General features: G+C 42.8%; 1 protein-coding gene and 1 long non-coding RNA gene across 5 annotated transcripts in view; one reads left to right on the top strand and one right to left on the bottom strand.

Moving 5' to 3' along the window:
- Window positions 1-381: 381 nt before the first annotated feature.
- On the bottom strand, window positions 382-17,676 carry LOC117213638. 4 transcript variants are annotated; one of them, XR_004488695.1, is made up of 4 exons: window positions 9,993-10,054; window positions 9,807-9,926; window positions 928-1,753; window positions 382-819 (listed from the first exon to the last, which is right to left on the bottom strand). It is a non-coding gene; the product is annotated as an uncharacterized LOC117213638 (long non-coding RNA). The 4 variants fall into 4 exon arrangements; XR_004488697.1 differs by lacking the exons at window positions 9,807-9,926; window positions 9,993-10,054 and adding an exon at window positions 14,957-17,676; XR_004488694.1 differs by having other exon boundaries at window positions 9,807-10,035.
- The window catches only part of LOC117213637 (RNA-binding protein MEX3B), a 61,164-nt gene continuing 47,949 nt past the window's right edge, over window positions 10,083-23,297 (top strand). Inside the window, exon 1 of the mRNA XM_033459141.1 lies at window positions 10,083-12,223. Within this exon, the coding sequence (XP_033315032.1) occupies window positions 11,923-12,223 (301 nt within the window). The 5' untranslated portion in view covers window positions 10,083-11,922. The remainder of the gene's footprint in view (window positions 12,224-23,297) is intronic.

Here is a 23,297-nt window from a genome sequence, read left to right as displayed (position 1 = left end):
ATTGGATGGGAAGATTCTATCTGGCACGTATCGCGGATTGTATCTCTGGTTATGTCGAACCGCACTTCTATATAAATAGAAACGCTACTATGTCCTGTTATCGATCGTTTGAGCGACTGAGTTCGACCGTAGAGGGCCGTGTTGACCATGCACACATCGGTCTCTGCTGAAACGGTTCTTGAATGGAAGTATTCGAAAATTTCTGGAGGAGTTCGAATTAAATGCGTACGAAACAAAATTATTAGCGAACGACGGCCAGTTAAATGATAAAAGCCAGATTAACTCGAAATTACAATGGATTCATAATACGGTTTGGAAACATTCAGGAATTATCATGTTTGGAACAAAGAATTCTGTTAATCTTATCATTGCAATATTGCATTGCTTCGATAAATATTTTATAATGTTATTATCGCTTCAGCAATGGTAAAATGCTAGAATATATGTATGTAAAATGTACCTTATAGGCTTATTGTTACAACCGTGAAACGATATATTTCCTTCTTTTCTTCTTAGTTTCCCCGTCTCTTTTTTCCTTCCTTCTTTTTTATATACATCGAACGTTTCGTTTTTTACAGTCGGGAGGAAACAATCAATTTCGGCGAGATCCAGCGGATAAACATCATCAGCTTGCAAGAGGCCTTTCAAAGGAGGCGTTGGTCCATCGCTCTCCACGGAAGAACAGCTGGGGGACCTTCGACTCCCAACTGCTATACGTAATCGATGTCGACTGACTTTCTCTCTCGTGGGCCCACCAGACGGGAGCAACGGATAGGAGAGAACTGGCCGCTTTACCAGCTTCGCGTTTCCAGGTATACGCTAAAAATCGTTTCACAATTATTACGTTATTAAGTTTACACGGCATTCACGAAATCATCGACGAAATTTAATAATAGCTACCACGAATCAATTATCATAATGAATTACCATAAAAATTAAAAATTCCTGTATTAGATATTTCTGCTTCATCCTCGCGTTTCATTCGGCACCGGATGAACTTTCGTAACCTTCGGACAAGGGTTCTGTATTTCTTTTTACGTCATCAAGCGACAAAGCGCGCGGAACACGAGCCCCCAGCTGATCCTGATTTTCACCGACACTTGAAGTCATTAAACTTCCGTTCTCGTTCAGGACCCGGTCGATCCAGATGTACACGCACACGATCATTCTATCCCTTGTGCATACACATGTGCACGTGGAATCGTACACACGGGAAGTCTTCAAGCTCGGCCATGGTTTCCGTCTGGCCCATTGTTCGTCGTTTCGTTTCGAGCTCAGAAAAAAGTCGCTCAGATCGAAATCTATTGAACCGTCTGAAAAGCGAGCCTTTTCTTCTTCTTCGCCGCGTGCTCCCTTTTCTACGTCCTTTTTCGTCGTCCTGTTCCCTCCTCGTTCCTCCACTTTTCAATTTGCTCACTCCGTCCTCTACCGCCCTACTATTTCTACAGTTCTCTTTCTGTCTGTCTCTTTCTTCGTATTTTACCCTTAGTCATTGGTCGACCCCTCTCGTTTCATAAAAGCTTTAAATTCGTCTGGGGTGTCGCAGGATTCGCTCATAGGGAAATCGGGGCTAACGCACGGCAATCCACGAAATGTCAAAAGCGTACACGCGATCCTTCGACGAATCGTCTTCCCATCGAACTATGTAGTTTCAAGGTGAGAGAAATTTACGCCGACCATTTTTATCCACAAGGCACGCATCGGTCCATATTGCATACCGAGTATAACTTCGTTTCTTTCGTACCTGCAGACCCTGGAAATCAAGTTTTTTTTTATTATTTAATTTATACTGTACGATTTGTTCAGCTGGACAGTCGGTAAATATTTCTAGCTTGGAAATTAAGTGTATGGTTGTACGTAGATACGTGGCAACTATCAGTTTTGTTTGCTTCCCATTTGGAGAAACCCTAGTAATTAACGAACTCATTATAGAGTTCGTTTATGACGATTATAGTTTAAGATTGTTGTAAATCGGTTGAATATCTACCTTGCATTGTACAGCAGTGGAAATATTTTAGTTTGGATTGCCGATTATATCTATTGCGGAACTTTTGAATAATGGTACCGAAAAGTATCTTCTATTGATATAATAAAATATTTTATACATTATTGTTAAATCAGGTCATTATCTTTCGAATCCTCTTCTCGATGTCTCTTTTAGATATCCGTATATGTTTTCAACAGTGCAAAAGCGAATTCAGGTATAATTAGGAATTTCCTAGGATGTGTGTAAAAATAACTGGTATTCTGTTGAGCCTCAGCCTATGTATTATATTAGGTTGTCCCGAAAGTTTCTCTCGATTTACAAGCAAATGTTGGATGCATATATTGTTTGTTTCATATTATCTTATTGGTTTATGTATGATTCATTCGTTCTATTGAAACAAAGAAAAGAAACTTTTGAGACAATATTTATTTTATTGCCTCACTCTATGTTTCTATGTTAAATCTTTAATTGAATATATCTAATGAATTCGAAAATAATCAACCAATAGTTATAAATTATATTACATTCTTTCAATAAAAAAAACTATAATATGCTTAACGCGTTTAACAAATATGAATTTTAACTTTTCATTGGAACTGCTGCCCCCGTATACCTACACCATTGTCAGATAATTCGAATTCTCTGTGCGAACGCATCCTAGAAGCCGATCGCGAAACGTTTTCCGTTTCTCTGCCGTTCGAAAGTGCCGGCTATAAACACGAAGGGCATCGGTAACCACGTGAATGCATTCTATGATCACCCTTCGCTGTAAATAAATCTTCCATCGAATTCGTAGCAAACTCGCGAGCCCACGTTTCCCGAGCTCACAATGCTGTTCTAATAACTTCAAAATTTCCGCTTGAAAACGTTACGTCCGATCGTATTTCGACGATGCAAAGCAACGATGAATAGATAAATTCCCTTCTTGTGGCCTGTCAGAAGAAGCTTTGGTCCGAGGTTCTCTTAATAGAGAGATTTGAACCTTCAAAGTTAAATTTTCGAAACTTATTACATAGAACCTTCTAGATCGTTACTCTACATTTTTAATGTGCACGAATTATGAAGACAAAATCGTAAAGTTTCTTCCTCTCTTTATTATTTATTTCTCGTGTTTTGAATTTTTAATTGCTACAGTGGAGTTTCTTTTTTTAATCTATATGTGCAATATATTTTTTAGTTTGAACGTATGATGTTTTTAACTGAACATAAATAATAATTTCTTTCAAAATGCATAATATGCAGGGAATCTCATAGGGTGACCGAAACTTGTTTTGAAAGTGTCTGAATCTCGCCGACTTATGTCTGTCCCTCAATTAATCCTTATTTTTCACGGTTCCCAACCTCGAGCATTCACCGCCCAAATTTTCGAGCTCTCGGCGCACGCGATCCATAGTCGAACGACTGAAGTTCAGTTTACAATGGGCTCTATCACTATATCTACGTTTACTTATTCATAATACATACAGACGTTTATTTACAATCGACAGAAAACATGTATATGTCAAATATGATATCCTTTTATAGCAGTTAGGCTTCAAATATTAGGTATGTGTTAAACCTGTACGCTAATAATATACAGAAAAAAATAAAATCATATACAATACTGTACTCATAAATAATACGAACTTCGCTCTATTATGATTCCCTGATATTAAATAAATTTGTAGCTATTACAAAACTGAACTCCTGTTATAATATCAAGAAACGAGAAAAGTTATACGCACTAGTGTCCACTTTCTTATATTTTCCTTAAAATTAAAGAAAGTTTTCAGGCATTGAGAACGTAATTAACTTTCTGTAATTAGGATTTCATCCGATTACGAGGGAAGAACCTATAATATTAATAGCAAATTTTTACTTTCCTTTGAAACTTAAAAATAAATAATTCTTATATATAAACTATATATATAACTATAAACTATATAATAAGACATTGTTAAAATACTACAGTGATGTAACAAAGCAGACAAATAAGATTTGAAAAATTTGCAGGTATGGCTACGCAACTTCTCCAAATTGTACCATATTATAAACGCTTAAGTCGGAGCAGAATCAAAGAATCGCAGCAGGGTAAAATTCATATAACGTGTTCAACTTTTTGCCATGAAGCAGCATCGCGAAAAACAGAGATTAAGGGAAAGGTGGGATCAGGATAGGTGACAAGTGTTACAGACTGCGGTCGGAAGCACATTCCGAGAATGGACCGACGGTATATTTAGAAAGGCGGCAGTTTATCCGCGCTATCATCGTTTACCATGCTATTTATGCGTTTTCGCCGTTGTGCAACGGCCTTACGGCCGCTGTTCCATGCTGACCCCGCTTCGTGGACGCCGTTGCGTAGGCGGCCGCCGGATTTCGTGGTTAACCAGATATTGGGATAGATAGTCGATCAATATTGTCAGCACCGACGTGCAGTGGCTTTATACTCATGAATCGCATCGAGGATCAGCCAAGAGGCTGCTTACTATTATCTAATGCTTCGTTCTAGAAGCAATTAATGACCCGGTTTGATTCGTCTGGCGTTACTCCACGTGAATTCGCCGATATTGTTTGCAAAGTCTGCTTCAGAAATTACTTTAATTACAAGATTTCTTCAGGGAAATTGAAGTATGATCGCACGTACTTATATTTATTGTGACAAATTTGAGAAATATTTCTGAATATGTCGTGCATTCTTTACGTTTATACAGCTTCGAATTTCCCATAAATACATGAACATCCTACTAATATCAATCCAAAATCACAATCATGTATTACATAAGTAACAATGAAACATCAAGGACGACAAAATATGCTCAAGAGCGGAATGCCAAAGTATTACAAGGATGCACCTTGACATGGCGCCTGTTAGATCTTATTTACCCTCGCAGTCTCGGTTCGCGCAGTAACCAAGCTTTGTATTAAAATTCACACGTCGTGCACCCCGATGACACGCAAAACGGAGGCGCACACAGGCGCGGTGAAGCCTCAAACGGGTGCTAGCCAGTAAGAATACGGCCCTGCCCTTCAGACACGCCGTTCGGCGACAAGATGTGCGTCGGCTCCACCACCGCCGCCACCATCGTCGTCGTCGTCGTCGTCGTCGTTGTCGTCGTCCTAGCAGCCGTGGTCGACTCAGAGGCCAGCAATGCGGTTCTCCCCCGTTGCACCCCGTCGATCGAAATCGAACGAAATATTCTCTCTCCTCTCCGCTGGCTGGGCAGCGCGGCGCGTACCTTGCGCGCACATATACGATCTGCCGGTCCGTATATAGGCGCCTGCGAAACAAGCTCGATCTGGTATTCGTGCGCGCGTGCGAGCGAGCGCAAAGCGCAAGCCGGTGTGTGCGCGCAGAAAAATCGCCAAGGTGTATTCTGCGAGCGCGACACGCAGACACGCGCGTATGTCGGTGCACTCGGCGAGCGTGTCGCCGATCCGCGTGTATATACGGTCGGTCTCACGAGGACACGCCGCCCCGCAGGAGTTGCAGCAGTTTCGCAAAGCAACGACAATGATCGCCGTGGAAGGCAACCGGTTGCAAGCGCTAAAAATACGACCAACTATGCCGAACGTCGAAGAGGAGTTAGCTAATGCGCCAACCAGCCAGAAACTGTTCCGTTCGTTATTAAGTTAAACGCAGCTTGGCCAGTATCCTGCATCAGGAAGTCTGATTATACACACGTGCCTGCGTCGCCCTTTAGTACGTGTATTCGTCGCTTCCTTTACGTTCGTCTTAAGGGTCCTTCGAGGACCCTTTTCTGAGAGCACGCTCCCTGTTTTAGGTTTCGTTTTTCTGTTCTCTCTCTCTCTCTCTCTCCCTTTCTCTTTCTCTTGCTGAAGGATGAGAGCCTCGTTTCGACATCCTTCGGTGTTCTGTTGTTCGTTATCGTAATTACGATATTCGAGTGGCGCACGAGATGGAAATCTGTTGGAACGATAGCCGCGTTTTGGGAACGCCTGTAATCTATCGTGGTGGCGCTGATAGTGGAAAGGAATCGGCGTGCGCTCAACTTTCTACCGCATAAAGAAACACGTTTTTAAAGTATAGTATTAAGGGTCGCGTAATGTATAACATTAGACCTGATAAGATATAAATGTAGCATACAGCGGATCGTTATTGCTCGTAATAAGCCGCGACATTAAGAGGCGCCCACGGTGTGGCTAGCGTTCGACCGCGGCCCGAACAGTATCGCGTTGCAACATCTCTTCTCAGGGCTGCGCCTTCTTCGGCCGTTAGCTACGAAATAGATGTAGAAACCTGCGAAAATGGTAGCCACGAAAAAGAGCGACGCGACGTGGTTCTGAAAGAACGTGGCCAGCATGGTGAACCTGCATGGTGTGGATTCGCAGCTGATCCAGTTGTCTTCTTTCTTCTTTTTCGACGTATTAAATTGCTACCTCGTTGCCCGAGATTCGAGTAATTTTGGGCTGTGTCGTAAAATATCTATACTTCGTTTCATTTTTTTAAACGAAGGAGAAACCATATTAATCGGTTCATCTCGTTAAAATTCCCAAAGCTGTGGTTAGAATCTATCAATTACTCGTTCGTTTTCTTTCATTTTATAAATAGCCGCAGAGTAGTTATTAATATGATATTCGCCCTACATGGTGTAAATAAAAAGTAATCGTTATTCGCGTGTATTTCTATTTTCAAATATTTTCCATCCACATTCACGTGAAATCTTCATCCTGTTCCATTCGTTCTATTTAAAATATTTCTACGTCGTTGGAGCAACAATCAAATATGCGGGTACAAAATCTAGAAATAATTCAATTTACCCACATCTCGTCTAATTACACGACAATGCTCAGTCATGTACACTACGCGCATTACGTTCCTCATACACCTCTCGACCGTCTGCGTTTAATTTCATCCTGCAACCCTTTACTCATCCTCTGCTCCGTTCCAACCTACATACCTCGCCATCAATACGCCGCATTCAATTCTTGCAGCATCCTGAAAGAGGAGGACGATCTCGAATCCGACGTAAATGCTCTCTGTCTGTCGGACTTAATTATCTCAGAATTATAGCCATCGTCGATTATGAGTTGATTACGTGTCGATTACCGAGGCAATTAGTTGGACGAATAAGCGTTGGACACGCACGTGCACTCACGCGTTACTTTCACGCTCGAGTTTCGGGCTCGTGTGCAGACGGCGCGCGTATGTCGAGAGACGAAAACCACCCCCTTCAGGGTACGACTGGTATTCACGGATAAAATCGTTCGTTGTTCGTCCAACTGGCTTATCGTCATCAAGTCATTGGCTGTGATAAAAATAAACGAACGCGAGCAAAGTTTCGGAAAGGCGAACGTATACTGGACACAAGTTACAGGTATTTACGAGCGAGTCGAGAGCACGAGCTCGCCAGAAGTCGGCAGGTGCTCGTGGCAAAAGGTGGCGTCCCGAGACAGCCTTGAGAGAGCGTGCACGGGTCGTTGCTTTCGGCGAACGATGAGAAACAAAATTAGTCGCCTTTGCCGAACGAGCTCACGTAGGATCACCGTCCGCGAGAAAGCCAGTCGCTTTTGTGGAAATCTTTCTTTTTTCTTCTGTTTCACTTCGCTGTTGGGTAATTTGTCGAATGACTGGCAACAATGTTGACTGAAGTTGTCTGAAATTTTCAAAAGTCAACCTGTATTTGTCTGGTTTTATCGTTTTATGTAGATTTAAGAGGCAAATGAAACAATTTTGGTGCTTCGATTGGTAACAGTTTTGTTCGGCGTATCTAAGTGGTTGTATGTAAATTTTTTCTACCTGCTAAGCAAATACACATAGTCTGTAAAAGAGGTTTTCGGTTGGACTTCGTTGGCCAAAGATCTCGCTGACACCTGCCGTTCAACTTGCGGTTTATTGGTCAGTATTGTTGAACCACGTTGTCTTTAATAAAAGAAATATGCGTACATATTTTTTTACACTTCTTTATAATATCCGCGCATTCTCGGTTATATCTTGCTTGCTGTCTACTTGTAGTTTCGTTTAATTTACAGCTTGATACCTTACAGTAATAATGAAAACGTTGGCTCCGACTAATAAAACAGAGTCAACTTTCTCGCAAAGGTTTCCTTGTTCCTTATCATCCTCTCTTAACGCTATACACGTACGCATAAACCGTACATAATTTAAAATTACTACCTACGCTATCAATGAAGCAAATTAAAGAACTTAAAAGTTTAAAAAGGTAGCCAGAATTTGTACGTTCTTTGCAGGCGAACCAATCATTTCAACTTTTCCTTTCTTTTTATTTGGAAACCTACGGTGAGTATATTTTACAACGGGACGATAAAAGGATGGTCAACTTTTCATCCGATATTCTCCGTAAACGTTAATATTTTATATTCGGTATCTCGAATAGCGGAACGGTTGTAATAAAAGTTTCTGATATTGTGCAATTATTCTGGAGCATCGTCGGCTGTTTTCCATGAGACGGAGAACATGATCAGGATCGTGTGCGTTGGCCCGACTAAAAATCGAGCAATCGGCTAGTCTGGGGAGAAGACGAAGGGTCGTCGGCAGAGAACAATGGAACACGGTTGCACCTCGGTTCAAGGTCCAAACCGCTGCATTTAGAAATCGGTTTAGATCGAATTCGCCGGTTTCGTTGTTAGCAAATATGTAGTCGGTTTCGGTCGCGCAGGTGGCAGCTGCGCCAGGATGGCTCGTGATTTGCGGATTAAGAGGTTGCAGGTATCAGTGAAGCAATTACGTGTCTGGCCCGTATCGAAGCCAACTTTTGACAATTAGTAGAAAGGAGAGGGGACAGCTTCTTGTATCGTTCGCTTTTATATTACGCGGCGAACTGGTTCCTTTCAAAAATTTATCACAGCGCAGCTTTAAAGACGAACCGAGATGCTCCTTCTTTTATTAAGGTGTGCTCTTCAACACGCGTAATGACTCCGTTTTTTGCATTGTACTTGAGAATGGAATTTTAATAGGTTTTTCTGCGAGAATTAACGATCGGTTGCGTTCTTCGCATCATTCTTTTTCTTGTTTCTCGTGTTCCCTTTTTTTTTCACAGAAATTTTCCCTTTTCTTTTCACAATTAGCTTTATGCTAATCATAAATTGCAACCAGAGAAAATTACAAGGTTGATCGGCGATCAACGATCTCGACACGAAGTACAAATTCCTACACAGTCTGCTGGAATCATTGGCGTCGGAGTTCAAGGACGATAGATCGGCGTAACTTAACCTAGCTTAACTGATTCAGAGTGAAGATATTCTTGATATCTCGATTACGGAAAGTTAACCATTCTACTACGGTATGATGCTTTAGCACAGGCTATAGCGCAGTGCACTGTGCATGAACGTAGTGCCAAGACGTTTCTTCAGAAACTTGTTTCGCGGTGCTACGTGGGATATCGATCGCAATAAAAACTTGGTTTTTCTCGTTTCATCGATGATATTGCATAAATTTATCGTGTCGTGAATTTCATTACATTCGAAGCAGGCAAAAAAGAAAATGCTCTGTCGGGCTTGGATCGAACGTGATCAAAATGTCTTAATTTAATGGAGGAACAAACAAGACAATAAATACTTCTGCTTGATTCTAGAAAACATGTTCAATCATCGTGTGTACTTTTATCTACATTTTCATTCCACTAATTATTATCGATAAAACAGGGAAAAGTGTTGAAACAGGTAACAGAGTTGCAACCTTGTGAGACGGTGGGTAATTAAGTTTCGAACAAGCGAGGCCACTGAGAAGGATCACACTTTTATATATTTGATACTAAGCAATAATACAGATTTCCTTTGAACTATTCCTGATGTCGTATCTAATTTACAGCATGGTAGGAGTCTCAAACGATCCAACTAAGGTTTACGACTCGAACGATACCTTGCTATTATTTCTCGAGAATCGTAAATTTCCTTCCCGTTGCATTTCCTTTCGCCGATCTGCTGCAGTGACTGCACGCACCTCGAAAAAGAGTACCGACGAATGCTTTTGCTAGGCACCCTATATGCAGACAGAGGTCGTTGACGGGACTGCAGATAGGAAAGGGTGTCGTATCGTAAGATTTACCGTGAACGATACAGCGAATAATCTTGGAAAATACAGTATTGCCACTGTAATATTGTAAACCAAGTATATACCCTGAAATGCACAAACCAATCTACGTTTGTTAAATCTTCTCTAAAATAAAGTCAATTACCGATACACTTTCTGATTAAAAAAGGAACAAGATAAACGAACTCGAAAGCTAGATTAAACAAATACTGGAACTGTCAAAAAGAAAGGGGCTATATTCGTTAATTAAAACTGCAATCAAACAAAGCAGAAGGTACAGATATTGACGGTGAGTAATTAAATTAACCGAAACAACATCGACGGAATGAAAGTGCATCCCTTGATCATGGCGTCTCGCGTTATCACGAAGAGATGGAGCTGCGATCCCAGGGCAGCCCCGGGCTCGCAAACACCGGCGTTGGAAATCGGTGGTGCAGCCGGTGCTTCAGCAGAGATCCATAGGGAAACTTGACGAAGAGGCGAGAGAGCACAAGCGGTAACACGGAGGGGGTTGCAAGCCGGTAGAGACGAGTGCACGCGCCCGTATCTGGAGGCGAACGAAGTGCGGCGCTCTTGGCCGGTAGATGCGCTGGTACTTTGTGCGCCGGTTGGCCGAATGTGGTGGGGAGGGGTGGTACGGTGCCACGTGACCGTGCTGACCAATCAGCATGACGCATAGCCGGCGTCCGGCACATGGCGGCGCGCCGGCTTTAGCACCCGCAGTCGCAGTACGTCGCAGTCAGTCGCAGTGGTAACACGAGCGAGAGGGTAGTTGCACGCGCCTGCCTTCGAAAGGAAAGATCGCGGTAAGGGGGAGAGAGCAAGAGAGAACGCAAGTGAGCGGGCAAGATAAAGAGAGAAAAGAGGAACGAAAGAGAGAGCGCGGCGCCCCTTGCCTCCGTTTTCAGTGCTTCAGTCGCGCGACGACGCTCTCGGACGCTTTAGTCAGTCGGTCGGTGACGCACCTCCCAAACGTGATACACGCGCCGTTACGTTACGTTACGTTAGGTCGTTCCGTCGAAGGGGAGAACGAGAGCGAACGAAACGGGGAGAGAAACACCGAAAGGAGTAGACGAACGAACGAAATAATATTGTATCGGTAAAAAACAGATACGCGAACAAAAAAGAAATAAAAAAAGAAACACGAACATCGCGAGCGACGATTTTGACGGCTTCAAGTCGCGCTCCTAAATAACACGAATCTCAAACGAACACACAGTTCCAACCAGTGCGAATATCGAGAAGGCCACTTTCGTAGCACGGCTTTTGCACGCGGTGAAAGAAAGCGCGCGAGTGAGAGAGAGACTGAACGACGAGAAAAAGACGTGCTGATTGTGGACACGAGATTACGACGAGTAGTAGCCCACACGTTTTCAGTGTACGAATAACACTCACGCTGTGCGTTGCTCGTACACACGCACGGCACAGAGGACCCGGACGAAAAAGGCAGAAGACGAAGAAAACGATCACCGGCGAGGCGACGATTTTATTTTTGTACGGTGCATCGTTGTTTTTCCTACGAACATTATACGCTTCGTGACCGCGTACGAGAGAAGAGTAGATCGCCCGATTTTCTTGGTGTAGCAGCCACTATAGTCCTCGTCCTAAATAATACAGTGTGTGTAGTGTGCACGCGCGCGCGCTTATGTTTCGTTGTTTTTCGATCGTTTCGAGTTAGGCTCTGTCTACGAAGAACCCGTCTCTGATCAACAGCATTCGGCCATTACTCTACAATTCTACTCATAGCAAAGTATTACGGAGAGAAGGAAATAGGGAAAGAAAGGAAAGACACGGGCTGTGAAGAAAGAACTGAGACTATATCATAATCGAAATAGTGAAAAATCGGTGAATAAAGAAACTGTGATTTATACTATCTGTGCAAACGGTATCAACGTACGATTAACTTCATCGGTGCGACACAACGCGATTACTTTAGTCGAGCAACATGCCAACAAGTTTGTTCAGCGAAATGGATCGTGGGGCGAATGGCGGTGGCACCGCTTCCCTCGAGGACCAACGAGCCCTGCAATTGGCATTAGAGTTATCTATGCTCGGTCTCGAAGGTACTCCCGGATGCCCGGGCACTGGCACAGGAACCGGCACCGGAACGACCAACGATCCGGATCCTTTGCAAACGACACCAGCAGGCGTTTTCGAGGAAGCACGTTCTAAGAAGAGCCAGAACATGACCGAATGCGTGCCGGTACCTAGCAGCGAGCACGTGGCAGAGATCGTAGGCCGACAAGGTAAGAGCGCGAACATAACCTCCACATCTCTTGCAAACTGGCGGATTTCCTTCTTGCGATCGTTGAACATTGTTCTTTACGCGTTACAAAATAATCGATACAGTCACAAATCTGACACATACTCGAAAAAATTGATAACGATTTATCGACGAACGATAAATTTTATAGCCGAAAAGTAAACGTAAAGCGTTTAATCTCGATAAATTGTGATTATACGAGGGCTTAGCGTAAGGGCCTTGGAATCGCTTGAATCGTATGTAACTGCATGACAACAATGATATTCGTTGTGCTCTTTAGCAGATATACATAGAAATTCCGCGAATACGTTGAAAACCCTTTATAGGTAATTTTATACGTGTATGGGTGAACGTAAAATATTTTTCAAAGGTCGTTCGATAAATGTTGAAACGGTTGTAAATAATGTTGTCGAGTTAGTCGTACTGTAACATGTTTACGTAAGTTGAATTCTCGTAGTACGTTATTTTGCATTTCTCGTTACCGGAATCTGTCGCGTATAGCACCACTGACAGTTCATTGGCACGGGCGTGAGCGTGGCGCGAGAAACGCGGTATCAAGTAATGGTGCAATTAAACCAATCTAACTTCGAAAAGCAAATTTATTTTGAAGCTCGGTGGAACGTCGTACAGTGAACCCTGGCGTAGGTCGTGGTCGTTCATCGGCCACCTTTGCGAACAGCCTAGTTACGTTTATCTTTGTTCCGTGGTATGTATAGAAAAGAGGAAAAAATGTAGTTAGAAAATGAAGACAAGAAAAAAGGGAACAAAAAGCTGCACATAGAAGCAAGTTTAACTTAGAATTTGTTGCGATATTGCGTATCGACCTCATAAATAAATAAAGAATGATTATACATCGCGGTTAAGTGTTTCGAGACCGATGGCATTTTCGTAACCTTCGCTAGTGTGCACAAGCGTTCCTTGGAACGTTAAAATCGAGCTCGTCGTTCTTTTATCCGTGCCGCAACCGTCTTGGTATATTCTTTTCTTTTTTCTACACCCAAGTTTCCAAGAAAGGTGTCAAGAATAGCGACGTCATACTTTAAACGATGCTGCGATGTCGCTGCATCTAGAAATTCGCATGACACGCGTTAATGGATATAATATCACGCCAGATAAGAAATGTTTTACTTGCTATTCAATGTGTGTAAAAAAAAAAGATCAATTTGTTAATAATAATCTTTATGCATGATATACAAAAGTAATTGATTACACGCGTTTGATTTATTGATATATCGTGTTATACAGTTTACTAAACGAGTAAATGGTAATTATTATTATCTCGTTGCGTCGCGATTTAACAATGTTTACAGTGGTTGAAAGCCGGCCGCTCGTCAAAGGACACGAAACGTCGACGACAGTTAAACTTAGAGAATTTCAAACAAAACGTTAGGCTGGAATCTTTACGAGTACCTTCCTTCTTTCCAAATGTCAAAGCACGGTTGTTACAAATAAAAATAACAGACACGTACGTGACACAGACGCTACGCACCTACTTCCGACCTTTTTATACCGCGATGCCCACCGGTAAGTCGCGGTCAATAACTTAGCGTCTTTCGTTTCGACCATTCTGAATGACGTGAAATGACAATTTTCGTTTTTTTATAATCCGTGTCTCATTGAGCACGCGAGAAGTAAAGGATCTTTCTCGCCGTATAAGGTCAGTCATGGCTAACGAACGCATCTGTGTTCTTTCTACGATGTGCACCGTGAAAAGATAATCTTTCCATTGAATAGCAAAACAGTTGCTTTTATCGAACGAATTTAAACCATGTACTAACAGGACACACATTATACGTATATACAGCATCGTTCGTTTTGTAAGGCGTTTCGAAATTGAGAAAACCTAGAACGCCGCAGCGCGGCGCCACGTGGCTTGCCATTTAAATCTTAACATCTGTCAAAGATCGCGCGGATGATAAATAATCACGTAACTCCGTTCACAGTCATCAATACCGTGCCTATACTTTATCTACGTTCGTGAGACTCATGCTTTTACCGATTAATGTCGAAGATTAGAAACGGCTCTTTTCGCTCGAAAGTGCTTACGCGTACTCTCTGTGTATTTGCATTTTTATTTTTGACCTATCTCAATGCGATTTTACATGCTATCGAAAAGTGGAAAAGAACGGAAGAAATGTTCTTTAGTTTGATCTCTGTTGTATATTTGATATTCCATGATATAAGTTCGATGGGATACAAAACGCGTGCAAATACACACGGAAGGAGCGCGTCTATCGATAGCACGTGCCATAGATCGATCATCTACAGCTCGTTCTCGACCACCTCCACCGTATCTGTCGTCACGTAGAAACGAGCGAGCGCAATTTACCTCGCACGATACACTTTTGCAAATTCGAAATTGGCCGCTTGCCAGTCTACAGTTGACATATTATACATGCATTCATCGACACTTCGAGTCAATAAAAATACTAAGTTCGTCTTCCATTCCTGTTCTCCTACGACTAAACATTCTATATAATATTCCTATATGCAATAACTTTATTAACAACGCTTGGCTATCTAGCGTTGATTACGACGATTATAAGAATCGATCAATCGGATAAAGTAGTGTGTATCTAGTCCTTGTTTTTCAGCCGAGTTCAATGTCTCGCGTGCCTTATTACACCGATGTTATTTTGCTACGGCTCGCGAGAAGAGAGCTGCTCGGCCCCGATATCTGGTCGATAACGTTTTATTATATCTGAATATAACGTACCTGGCAACGCCGTCGTTCCAGCGATGCCTAAAGCATTCCTCGATAGGAGGGAAAACGGTGGCGTGTAAAAGGAAGCCGTATGGTGCTCGTCGCTCATCACGTGAAGCGCGCTAATATTGACCGTCCAATAACATTAGACTCGGACACTTAGAACGGTGTCAAGACTGTTCGTGTTTTAAATTCAGAACCCGCTACGGATTTCCGTACGTGCTTATCGTGTCTTCCGTTCGGCCGGGCTTTCTCGTATCCTCTTTACACGCCGTAATCTTCAGATTGAGAACCGCTGGCGTGTCGTGCGACCGAAACGCGCGCGAGTAAGCACTGACTCGATGCTTCTGCGTGGCGTACGCAGCGCGTACTCATCGAACGATTACGCCGTACCCACGTTTAGATCGATATTCTCATTTATTATATATTACGAGGCCGGTATTTTTACTACGTGAAATTAGTCGTTGGTATTTTTTTAAATCAGCCAACACTCGTATAGAACCATCGATTAGAAGCAAGGTTACGTCTATAATAATATAACGTGCAGAATCGTTTATCTGGAAATTTATCCTGGGCACTGTACTATGCAGAAAATTATATGACGAAGCAAGGGGTATAATACGAAGAAATCGTAACGCGAATCTCGGATTCCTCGTTGACGTTTCCAATCATTTTCCTCGAACAGACACGTATAGTTGTGCATTATGATTTTCCTTTCTTACATAAAATCCGTTCGCTTCCTGCTTTCCCAACCACTCCACCCTTTGACGGGAGCGGGGTCGGGGTTGCGGATCTACATACGTCCACGTAGCTGTTTTCTCTCTAACGTTGCATTGTGTCTCGTAGATCGGGCTACGAGCCTTTTTTCCAGCGGCTGCAGTCCGCTCGGAACCAGTTTAACATACCTGGCATGAATCATTGCTCTAGCGCGACTGGGTTCCCGCACTCTCGTACGCCTAAATTTCTCGACGGATGCAGAGAGTGTCTTTAGCGTGTATGCCTAATACGCTGACTTCTCAACGTACGGCGTGTGTACGCGCGTCGTATCAGCGCCCATGATGACGATCAAGCGTCTATCTGAGCCGATCATTCGTTTTTAACGGGAAGATCGGATCTTTCTGCGGAACGTAATCGTGTCGATTCGATAATGATGTCTAATGAGTTTGATACGCCGTTCCATTATGAGGATGTGGCTATTTGTTGAGCATTTTCGCTCGATTCTCGCTCCTTCTCTCCCTCCCCACCGTCCATCTTACTCACGCTCGCGCTCTCTGTCTCATTCCGTCGACCAGTTGGTCCGCTGCGCTGTTCTGCTGATTCTCTTGTCCCCACCATCGCCGCTCGAGATCTCTGTCTCTCTCCATCTTTCTCATTCCCTCGGGCCGCTCTCTTTCTGGCTCGCTCTCCTGGACCGGAAGTTGTAATGAGCGACTCCGTCGTCAGACTCGTCGCCTCGTGTCGCATCGCGGCGAACGATGACGTTACTTTGGAAACATCACGGCTGGTTATCCAGGTCGTTAGCTGCAGCGTCGCGTAACCGGCGCGACGCGAACTGTGGCGCGCGTGATGCTGCGTGTTGCCGCTGCTGCTGTTGCTGCTGCCTCGTCGCGATGGGAAGGAAGAAGCGTTTCGCTATTAACCGTCCCTCGATTCTGTTAAACGTGACGCACACACGTGCGCAAACGTCGCCGTACGCACGGCACAACAGCACCGGTTATATACACGAGATCCAGCCTGCAAATAGGACCGCTCGAAGCGCGAAACTTTCTCCGTCTTTGCTGGAAAAGCAAAGAGGCGACGCGTGCCAGCTGCTAGAGGACAGTTTTGTTTGTTTAACGAAATAGGCGAACGTGGTTATCGAGGCTGGTTTATTTGTAGCCGGTACACGAGATAGAAGCTCGAACGTGTGTAGTTGTTATTCGTCGCGCACATAACCGTAACACGAAGGAAATGTCGTTCGATTGTGTGTGTATGCCATGAGTACAGAACGGCGACGTGTTCCTGACTTCTGTACAACGTTTAATGTATCGTTTCCTAATGATACGTGAAAGAAACATCAGTAGAAATTCGAATGGCAGGAAGAGAAGACATTTTTTTATCGTGACGGCAGCACGTGCTCGATGCTACCGCCAGCTTACTTTTTCCACCGAAATGGAAGATTTGTGTCGACGATGAAACCGTGTTAATAGACCCATACTGGCCCTACCGCTGTTCACGCGCCTTCGTAAAAAGCTGCCCATGAGACGGGAGAATCTTTTCTCAGTATTTTACGACTTGTTCGCTTGGTATGGTCAAACGCTACATAAGTTTCGAGGTAGGGGGAGGAGCAGATCCCGAAAACGTTAGTGTATAGGACTTTTATTTGCTCTTCACAAATTTATAATGGTAAACTCACGCGTGTTGTTCTCTATAAGTCGGATACTCTTCTAAAAGAAATCTCGTCGTATCAACTAACGTCCCTGAAAAATATCTATCTCCGTATTGTTTCTATTTGTATTATGCATTTAATTCCATTTGTTATAGTTCTCATTTTTCAAGTAGATCAAGTCGCGTTTGACCACAACCAAAAAACCAACTGTCTCCTTTGAAAACGTCGTAACGGTCATTATTGCGGTTCCTTGTTATTCATAATAATTCCGGTGTAACGCGATGACAGAGAGATATACATGTGCCCAGGAAGAGGAAAGGCGCAATTATGTTAAAAATTGTTTCGAGCACAAATGGACGCACGATTTCAGACCCATGCACGGGGCCTTGGCCATGATCGTTTTCGAAAGTTCGTCCCTTTTCCTTCGGCCGCAACATCAGCCACAAAATTAAGAGTTTCCGCCGGCGAGAAGAATTTCAAAGCTGTGAGAGAGAAAGAGAGCTCTCCTTTAAATGCACCGTCGTCATCGTCGTCGAATTTCTTTCTTTCGTCGCTAACGACACACTTCGTCACGCACGGCGATTGTGCCTCGACATTCATCTCGTTCCGTCGGTTCTCTCGAGGCCGTGGAATCGTTCGCCCGTTCCTCCTCGGTTCAATTTGCGGCCGACGATGTCGAAACTTCCCGCGCTTTCTCCGTCCGTCGAAACCTTGAGCTTCGTCACCGACATCGAAGAAGGATGAACGAGATCTCGGATTCTCGAACAGTGGTTATTCGATCTTGTATATACAACTTCTTGAAAACGCTGCTCGAGTGAAGTAACTTGAACTTTTCTGCGTTCCTTTTGAGATGTCTCTCAAGAAGGAAGGAAAACTGGAGAAAATCGGTAACACGCATACTGACGATAGAAGTAGTAGTAATATAGTAACGACCCGTGATAGGGTACGGTGGTTGTTGCCTTTGTTGGTTGTTGGTCTTCGAAGCAGCTGCCGACCCACACCGGGTCTCTTTCCGTTCTCATACTCGAAACTCGATCGACACTTAAGCCTCAGGGAATGAGAGGCCGAGGGGACGAGGAGTATAAAATGCAGGAGGTAAACGATAAATATCGTGGGTAAGAAAAAGAAACGAGCTGAAAAGGGAGAGAATTCGGTTGGAGGGGATGAGAATGTGATAGAAACTGTCGACGATGCATTTCGAAGGACCAAATCTGCGTTGGTTGAGAACCACTGGCGGGCCAAAGTGCCCCCGCCTAGCAGATGTTTACAGCGCGTTGGCTGAAATGAGCGGTTTTTCTCTTTTTTTATTTATTCTGTCTGCCATGTGCAACGACTACCCTCGACCAGAGGTCGCTGCCTCCCAAACCGCCCTTTGCTATCTCCACGAACTTTGTTTCTTCTTTTAGATATTCACGTGTGTTCGTTGTATACATGAGTGACCCTCGTGCGTGTGTGCTCGTTTTACCAGGTTCTCGTTCGAAAAATCTCTGAATGCGTAATTTCCATCAGCTTATCCCGTAATTTATCGTCGCGGCTTTCTCAATTTGGCACGATTTCATCGCGGCTGCATGATTCAGTTGCGCGTAACGCGTGACGAGGACACGCCGACTAATATAATACGGTGATGAGAGTTTGATAAGGGGACGCGGGCAGGGGAACGGGCACAAGAGGAGAACGAGACACGGGGACCAGGAGGTTCCCAAAGCGGCAGAGACGCAAATTTCATTGAGTGCAATTATGCATACCACATAATTTACCGTGGACCGGCCGGCAGCCGGTGAATTCTTTCGGAATCGAGGCCCGTCACGAGCCACGGCTCCGGCCACGAAATATTATTCTCTGATAAAAAGCGCGACGACGCGCATGTATAATTATAATACAAGCGCACAGAAGCACGCTCTACACGCCGGCCGGTCCCCGGTAATTGCGTTCTTTTGCATCTGCTCGAAAGCGAGTGTGTACGACCTTGAATTAAATTATGCTGCACGCGACTTTTATTACATTCCCATTCAAATGACATCCGCTAATAGGGACGTTAAACCTCATCGTAGGTCAGGTGACCACGCGTCTTGCCCTGTCTAGCGAGTTTTCGTGGAAAACGTGTCATTGGTTATTTCCCTTGACTCGTTGTATCGAATCTGTATCATAAATATACCTTGCTTAAAAATATTAGAAAATCGTTGCTATGAAGGATTTCAACGAAGTAAGAAAACCAAAGGAAAGAATTCCTCTTAGATTTGATAGATTTATATTTTTCGCATAATGCTGTGACTTTAACGCGATCATTAAAGAAATATGTACAGATGTAAGAAATGGATATAATGATGAAAGTTACTGTCATGTACGATCCTCTAATTGTTTCGAAATATGTATATGTATGTAGACTGGAATTTCATATAATTTGTAAGGTTAATAAAGTGTAATAAAATAAAATCAAAATAATTTGTAAAATAACAAAGCGAAATTTTAGATTAAACAAACTCTTTCTGATTAAATCCACTTATATGAACGTGAATTTCTGTTATGTTAACGAAAAATTATAGGTGGCAGAAGTTGCCAATATGAATTCCAATTACATAGATATATACATATATAAAGTACCTGTCTGCTAACAACAGATTCATATAAACGGAGTTCTATCGTATTCATACGTGGACCAATCTCTTTTACTATTTGGAATGAAAAGATTTCGTCAATACAATCTGCTAACAACTGATCGATAGATTCTCTCTCAATTTGTTATGGTTCCCTTCGATCGGATCTGTCAGACAAGGAATCTCGTTGATGCCAGGAGACAGGATAAGATAGAATTTCGCTTCTGGGAGGGTCGAGAGGGTCTCCCAGGCCATCGGAAGTGGAAAATGTCTTTGTTTATTGCACACTAGCACAGGCTGTGGGGCCAATACTCGAGGATACACAGGGCGATATCGAATATCCAGCGAACGACGTGCACACGAACGGCCCGACGAGGGTTCACCTAACCTCGTGCTCGATGCTTTTCTCTTTTCCTCTACTGATGGCCTTCCTTCTCTCTACACCAGCGCCTCCTCCTCTTCCTTTGTCAGACCTTTGTCCCGTCTCCTTTCTTTTCCTCTCTTTATCATGGGACGGTATAGTAGCAGCCGGTCGAGCGCGTCGTAGCGCAACCATATACCAGGTCTCTGGTCTACGTAGTCGGGCTTGGCGAAATTCCACCACGGTAGAACGTCACGCGTCGTATGCAACGATTATTCGTCTGTAAACGAGCGATTTCCTTGCAAAACGCCTCTACGTGGGATGGTTTTGCAAATATGTATATCATGGTAGGAGGACTTAACAGTGTAACTGATCGGCGTTTCTGTTCTTACCAAGTAGTACTTGTTCCTTTCGTTCGTTGCTACGTACTACGTTATTCAAGTCTCTCTATATACTTACGTGGCGTAGTTTGATTTCCTTTTTCGTCGCCTGCGCATGTACAGAAAGACGATGGCCACCGGTCGACGGTGTGCATTTCTGTACCGTTAATGAGAAACATCGCGTAGAAGATCGTGATTCCACGATATATTATCGAGTTTCGACGCGTTATTCCATGCGTAAAAGCGGCCGCGAGACCGCCGGCCCTTTATGAAAAGAGTACAAACAAGTGTTATTCGAGCATCGAACAACTTTTCGGTCTCCCTTTTTTTTCTTTTCCTTTTTCTTCTGCCTCTTTACTTTTTTTCTTCTTTTCCCGTTGCTGTTCTCTCTAACCGTACGTACAACGGTGTACATCCTTTCCCCGATGCAGCACGCACGAGTATCCGATTATTCGAAGACCGCACACGTCCCGAGAGGAAGTGGTTCGCAACCGACCCACCTACACTCTTTCTCTCTCTCGGGTACTCTCTCTTGTTTAATGCGTGTGTTACACGTACATGGGACGGCAAGTCGTAAGCATATGCACGAACACAGACGGCCCGAGAGTCTCTCTCGCTCCATTTGGCCAATCCGCGTCCCGTACACTCGGCTCGCAACAATGCACCCGACGTGGCACTTCCGTCCGGACGGGGAAAGCGTCGTCGCTGCGCTGTCAGTCGAATCGCTCCCTCCGATCGACACTGTGGAATTCGATCCTGGGAACCTTGAGACACGAAAAACTTTTCTTCGCCTACCTTCGGTTTGGTACCTGTGGAGCTTCGTATCTTTGGAACGCTGCACGTAGTCCATTAGTCTTCGAATTGTAAATATTTATAATGTACCGTTTTGATTGACTTCATAAAATACTGAAAGGGAAACACGAAATGGAAAATTGTACCGTTTTATCATACGAAGGATCGGCAGAAAAATGGTATAAATGTATTTCTTGTAAAAAGGAAATAAATATAAAGAACGATGCACGATATGTATTACTCGTAGGATTTTGTTAGAAATTTCAATATTTCAGTATGAAATAGACAAATTTCGACATTTTTGGAGCTACTTCGTACTAAGATAGTTTGAGACTTCGAAACAAACGATTTCCCGTAATAGAATTCGATCGAAGATTTGTCGCTCGTATCATTTCTTCTATGAACTCTTCATATACTCGTACAATAATATCTCCAATTTGAAGACAGTGCTATTTGCAGGATACAATAGATTTATGTGCGATTGGTATAATTTATTAAATTTTTAAATGAATATTACGGAAGATTCTTAATCGATATTTCTGGTTAGCAAGTTATCAATGTTTTTTTACTATATTAAATTAAGTTCTTGTACTAAAACTCAATGTTTTTTATACATAATATCTCCTTGCATTAACGATAGGAAGGGAAATATTAAAGATGAAAATAATCAATTTGTATAATTGACTGAGGGATTGAAACACAAAAACTAATACCAAATATATGAGATGTAATCACAATGTAAATATAGTGGAAGAATATTTCATATGCAAAGAAGGAAATGATACTAAATGTATCTTATCTAAGTAGTATCTTATCAAGGTCTCATATCAGAGAACGGAGAAGTCTTATCTTTAAGTCGGTACAACTGGCTTACATATAATCGATTTCTCTTGAAGTTCATGGAAAAACTTGTTCCGAGCTAATGCTACATCATGTTGACATTAATTAAGGGCGAGTTAATTGACCCCCTATTTTTATCCTTATACAATTCTATTTAAGTCAAAATAATTTCAGGAAAGTTGTAGGTTTCGATTCTGTTACCATGTTGTAGTTCTTATTGCTATGGAATAATTATCTTAATTTTTTATTCGATTTTTTACTATAACAATAATTTTAATACTCTTATCCTATCTTTAATAGTCTCATTTTGATCATCATTTATCATGATATCGCAATAAGAAAGATATTTCTTACGAAAATGATAATAAGTACCATATAGATAATAGCATGTAGCACATAAAAAAAAGTTTCATTCTTATTGGAAATTTTATTTGCTTTTTTTTAGAAATTAATTGCAAAATCAATCAATAATGGCTATAATTATGATTCATAACACGGAATATAGTTGTTTATATCCTTCTTACTACAACGTCAATGATAAAATAATAAAAAAGGTAATTATGTAATTACCTTTATGGTATTTAATCATTTGCCAATGTTTTTCAGAAAAACAGAAAATCAGCACGAGATAAAGGAAACCCGCTGCCAATCAGTCTCAATAAACCATGACCATGTAAAAAGCTAAAAAGGACACATACGAGCATAAACGATCGTAATTAACCGATTAAATGGTATATAACAAGATTCGTGTGTCTAGTAGACTAAGATCCAGTTTCGATGGCGTACGCGCAGCAGCCATGCAAAAAGGCTGGGCAGAAACTCGTAGACCTCACGTGGCGATTTCCGGCGAAGCTGCGAGAATGAATTTTCTCGCCGTTCAAGGAAAAACCTCGACCTCGCTCCTCGGTCGACCTTTCCATCCTGGGCGAACCGTGTGAATGTCGAGTGTATGGTAGCAACGCGGCGAGCACACAGCATCGAGTAAAAGAGTAAAAGAGAGAGAAAGATATACTGCGCT

The sequence above is a fragment of the Bombus bifarius genome, unplaced genomic scaffold (assembly GCF_011952205.1).
Source record: "Bombus bifarius isolate JDL3187 unplaced genomic scaffold, Bbif_JDL3187 scf7180000009125, whole genome shotgun sequence".
NCBI lineage: Eukaryota > Metazoa > Arthropoda > Insecta > Hymenoptera > Apidae > Bombus > Bombus bifarius.
Note: the sequence above shows the minus strand (reverse complement) of the source record. Positions and strands in the feature narration are given on the sequence as shown.